This window comes from Brassica napus, chromosome C3 (genome assembly GCF_020379485.1).
Source record: "Brassica napus cultivar Da-Ae chromosome C3, Da-Ae, whole genome shotgun sequence".
Classification (NCBI taxonomy): Eukaryota; Viridiplantae; Streptophyta; class Magnoliopsida; order Brassicales; family Brassicaceae; genus Brassica; species Brassica napus.
The window spans coordinates 48051280-48056770 of NC_063446.1; the positions used below are offsets into that span (position 1 = coordinate 48051280).

The 5491-nt window shown below is 39.1% G+C and overlaps 1 protein-coding gene across 1 annotated transcript; it reads right to left on the reverse strand.

Annotated features, from left to right (window-relative positions):
• Positions 1–785: 785 nt before the first annotated feature.
• LOC125583131 lies at positions 786–1643 on the reverse strand. Its single transcript, XM_048749707.1, has 2 exons — positions 1280–1643; positions 786–1165 (listed from the first exon to the last, which is right to left on the reverse strand). The coding sequence occupies exons 1-2, from the start codon at positions 1641–1643 to the stop codon at positions 786–788; spliced, it is 744 nt and encodes a 247-aa protein (XP_048605664.1).
• Positions 1644–5491: the final 3848 nt, after the last annotated feature.

Sequence of the window (5491 nt, forward strand, 5' to 3'; positions counted from 1 at the left end):
CAAGTAAGAAAGTCTACTTTTCTTCTTGTTAGTTTAGTTTTCTTCTCAGCATATGATTCATAAAAGTGTCCAATTGTGTAGTAATATACACAAAAGCGTTTTATCAGGTAACTCACTCTTTTCTTTTCTTTTTTTGAAAAAATATTAATTCATTCAAAAGAAAAAGACTGTTTCTACAACTATATTGCAACTTCATCTTCACATAAACGATTTGTTAAAATCTAAGCATATAATTTGCCCCCCGCTATCATTTTTTGGCTAACCACATTTGAAGCCCTCATCATATTTCATGTCTCCCATCATTCTGATTGTAGACATCCTGTTTCTCTCACTTCCTTATCAATCCATTGAACCATTTTTTGCACATTCCTAGGACTCTCTCCATGTCTTCTTCCATTTCTCTCCCTCCATATACTATATACAGCCACTTGAAAAGCATATCTAGTAAGGAATGTAATTAGCTTCGTTGATCTTTATCCATGAGCAACAAAATTTCTCTTCTCCAATCCTCCACATATCTGTTCTCCAGTAGTTTACTCATGAGCTTTCTCCAAAGAGGCTTATCTTATCCTTGGTTTCATCGGTCATTGCACCACATATATTTGTCCTGCTGCCATAGCAGATCTTTCAATAGCTATTAGATGAATTTGGTTCTATGTCTTCTCTTCTTCTCCTTCGTTTTTTTCACATCCATCTTCTACTTTGCTGTGATCGGAATCTCCCAATATCATAATCCTCTCTGGCCTTTCAGATCATAAATTTTTCCCAGTTGGCTCCAATGTAGATCAAAACCAGAATGAAGTTTTACTGCCACTCTTCACCTCTTTCTTGAAAAACCCTTGAGCCATTTTTCTCACGATGTTTTTCCACATCCAAGAACCTTTGCTGGTTTTATCTTTTATTGACCAGAAATTCTCATCACAGATTAGATAGGTTTGAATCCATTTGACCCATATAGATGGAGTTGATGTAAGAATTCTCCATATCAGTCGAAGACAGCCTACTTCATTAACCACTCGCATTGATCTTATACCCAATCCTCCTCCTGTTTTTGGCTTACAAATAGCTTCCGATGAAACCTTTGCTTTTCTAGGATTCAAGCTCGGACCTGACCACAAATGCTTCACATATTCTCTCCACCTCTTTAAGGCATGCTTGTGGTAATCTAAAAGCCGAAATCCAGAAATTTGTTATGCTGACAATAACTGATGTATAAGTGCCAGACGACCAGCCATAGATAAGTGTCTTGCTGTCCATGAACTGATCCTGCTTTTGATACGATCCAGTAACGGCTTATAGTCTGCTATCGTCATCCTTTTTGTAAGAAGTGGAAGCCCCAAATACCTCACAGGTAGCTTTCCTGATTGTATTGAGTATCTCGACTCCATTTCCTGTCTTCTTGCATCTGACACACCAGCTAAATAGAATGTACACTTCTCCAAACTTATCTCCAGTCCTGATATCTTTGCGAAATATTCAAAAACCTCATCAATACTGTCTAGAGATCTGATCTTTCCATCTGTGAAGACCAATATATCATCTGCAAAGCTCATGTGTGTCAGAGCCATCTTCTGACATCTCGGATGGTAACCAATTCTCCTCTCCGAAGCAGCTTTATCTTGCAAATTTGATAGAACATTCATACTGATTACAAACAAGTATGGTGATAAGGCGCATCCCTGTCTCAAGCGTCTTCTACTTCTAAAATATCACGGAAGCTCGCCATTCACTTGTACCAAGAAGGATGCTGTTGTCACACACAAAGATATCCAGTGTATAAACTCCTGCGGATATTTCATAGCTTTGAGTGTACTAAGAAGAAAGGCCATTGCACTGTATCAAAACGCCTTTGATATATCAAACTTGATTGCACATCTTTCTGATATTGATTCTTTATGATATTCCTTGACTATCTCCGTTGCAAGCAGAAGATTTTCGATCAGAAGTCTACCGTTGACGAAAGCCAACTGATCCAGAGCTATGAATTCTGGCAGAGTAGTTTTCAGGCGATTGGCAATGATCTTGGAGACCACTTTATACAGTACATTACAGCAGGAGATTCGACGGTAATCTTTCATCTCCCGTGCTTCTAATCTCTTCGGAATCAAAGCCAAGATAGTTGTGTTGATTCCTTTTGGTAAAACTCCTTTTGCAAAGAAGGATTTTACAGCTATGATGAACTCTGGCCCACTGTCTGCCATACCGCTTTAAAGAACTCAACCGTATACACATCTGGTCCAGGGGATTTGTCTCTAGGCATTGAGAATAATACCCTTTGAATCTCTTCTATAGTTACCTCCTTAATCAACCGAGCACTATCCTCTTCAGTACAGTGATAAGGTAGTATATCTTCAAGATTTTCCACCGTAATTTCCTCAAAGTCTTGAGGTTCATGCTGTAAAAATTCCCTGAAAAATCTCTCCACCTCAATCTTCACTGTTTCCGCGGTGTCTACCACAATACCATCATTACAAAGAATCTCATGAATCGAATTTCTAGTGGCTCGAACTGTTACTGCTCTATAGTACACTTTATTATTTCTATCCCCCGCCTTTAGCCAATGTAGCTTCGACCTCTGTTTTGGATACTCATCTTCAATTTGTGACAGATTCTCTCCCATTTAGCAACTGCTTTATTTTCTACTACCATATTCTGCTCCGTAGGATTTCTCATTCCTGCTTTGCACACAGATCATCAAAAGCTTCTTCTGTCCTTTGTGAGAGATGACCCACTCTTTCCTTTGCTAGATTTCTGATCACTGGCTTTAATGCTTTCATCTTCTTTGAGAATCTAAACATTGCAGATGTCGATAGAAATATTGGTTCAGTGCTTCTCAAGAATTGTTCCACCATTGGCCTGAACCCTTCCATTTCAGCGAGAACATATACAAACTTGAAAGGCCTCTGAGGATGGTTTCCAACTAGCTTCAGATGTGACCTGCATCTTAGATAATCTGAACAACCTCCTCCTTCAAAGACACTATAAGAGTTTGGATATTTTCCAATCCAATGATCATTTATGAGAACTCTATCCAACTTCTTTGAGATCAACCCCTGCTCTCGCTTATTTGTCCATGTGAATAGAGGTCCATGCGATGCAGCATCCACAAGACCACAGTATTTGACAGCATTCTCAAACTCTGGAATTCCTTGAGACACTACATCACTTACTGAATGCTCTTCTATTGCCAGCGTTTCATTAAAATCCCCAACTACCATCCAAGGACGTTCCGGAATAATAGGTGAATCATGTATTTTCAAATCCTTCCATAACTCCCTCCTTTCCTCTTCTTTATTTAATGCATAGATCACTGAATAAAACAATTCGTCCTTCTCATTTTCCAGCAATACTGAAACAGTAATGATCTTTTCTTATGTAACTGTTTTCTTCTAATCTAACCGCACCTATATGACATTTATTTTTGTTTGGCAGGACATATTACGTGCTTAGTGGCCATATACTTTCTTTGATAACTATAATAATTTCTAATATAACCGGTTGCTCATAAAATTTCTTATATAACTATCCTATTAATAAGTAATCAATAAATTTAATCTTTTTTTTGGTCATTAGCTTATACAGACTCATACTGACTCTGTGAACCACACCGGTAGATCTTGATCCATGTGAACGATGAAATACGGTTGCTTCCTGACACTACGTGCTAGGCTGTCCGCTCTTGAATTTTGCGTCCTTGGTACATAGATAATCTCTGATCGTATGAAACCTTCTTTCAGGATCCTAATATCTTCCAAACAATTCGCAAATGCTGGCCATTCTTCTGGTTCCGAAACCATCTTCACCAATTGAAAACAATCCGTTGCAAACGTAACCTGAAATTGACGTAATTTTTTCATACATTCCATTGCCCAGATTAGTGCTTCTATCTCCGCATGTAGAGGAGATAGACAAGCCCGAACATTCCGCGCCCCCTAATAGCCCATCAAATCCTTCTAGAGTATTAAGCCAACCTTGTCCGGAGAAAATATCATTCGCCTTCCAGGAACCATTTGTAAAGCACCATCTTCCTGGAATTAATGTGGGATTCGTAACTTCTGTCGGAGATACTATCCTATTTCCATTCAATACATGTGCTTCCGCCCAAGAGCTGACTCTGTTTCTGCCAATTTAAGTGTGTCCCTAGGATCCATATCCAAATTACTGAAAACTTTATTATTCCTTCCTTTCCAAATATACCATAGTATCCACGCAAACTGATGATCATCCATCTATGGGGAAACTCTCCAGAAGAGATGATCCATGTTTGTAAAGAGAGAGCTTGTTGGGAAAATAGATGGGTTTGATGGTATCCTAGAGAAAGCCCAAACCTGGAGTGCTGGAGGGCATTTCAAAGAACACATGATTGATTGATTCCTCCTCCGCTCCACAACGTGCACAACATATATCCCCTTGTAGTCCTCTCGCTTTCAGGTTCTTCTCGACTGCTAGACATCCTGTCACCAATTGCCATAGAAAATGCTTTCACTTTGGGGGACACTGTATGTTCTAACAGAATGCCTTCAAAGTATCAATTGTGGGTCCCAACATTAAAGGTGGTCTTTCCCTATCTGGATAAACCCGTTCTATCTGATATCCTGATTTAACCGTATACTTCCCATTATTTGTGAAATGCCATCCATCCCTGTCCACCATCTGGGTTTTACTCAGTGGTATACTCTCTATAGCTTTCACATCTTGGGGATCCACCAAAGTCCGAAGTGCCTGCGAATTCCATATTCGCGAAGTAGGATCAATAAGAGAATCCACTTTTAGTTCTGGGTCGAAATTGTGTTGATTTTTGTCTGCTGGTCTCGGGCGAGTGGTTGGGAGCCATGGATCATTCCGTACTGATATAGATGATCATGATCCCACCCTTTTAATTACTCCTTTGCTTACCAGAGATCTAGTTGAGACGATACTCCGCAAGCCATATGACGGAGCATATGAACGAATCGGTTCCAAGGGTGAGGCATTCCTGTAATACCGACCTTTAAATACTCGAGCAAATAAAGTATTTGGCTTCTCAATCAGACACCATAACTGTTTTCCAAGCATCACTGTGTTGAAATCAGTAATATCTTTAAAACCTAGTCCTCCATCCTCCTTATCTATACATACTTTATCCCATGATTTCCAGTGCATTCCTCTTGTGCTTCCTCCTGGACTCCACCAGAATTGTGCGACCGTGGTTGTCAGTTTTTTAACAGTTGCCTTAGGTAGTCAATAGCAAGACATCACATGGTTTGGCAATGCCGTAACCATTGATTTTATAATCACTTCCTTTCCTCCCTTTGTGTAGAACTTAAAAGTCCAACCATTAACTCTATTATTTATATGAACCAACTTATTTTTCTAAGGATTCTAAGAATCATCTTAGTGATGACACGTGGCTACGAAAACATGTTTTAATGATCCAGGATCAATATATAAGGGATTGATTATTCTTATAATGTACTAAGGTATAACAAAATGGTTTAATGTTTGGTAAAGA

Excerpts from the sequence above, each read along its gene's own strand:
- LOC125583131 (XM_048749707.1), bottom strand. The coding sequence starts at position 1,643 with ATGAATGTTCTATCAAATTTGCAAGATAAAGCTGCTTCGGAGAGGAGA. Across the intron at positions 1,166-1,279 it reads CTATAAGCCGTTACTGGATC|ATTACCACAAGCATGCCTTA; the intron begins GTATCAAAAGCA and ends TTCGGCTTTTAG.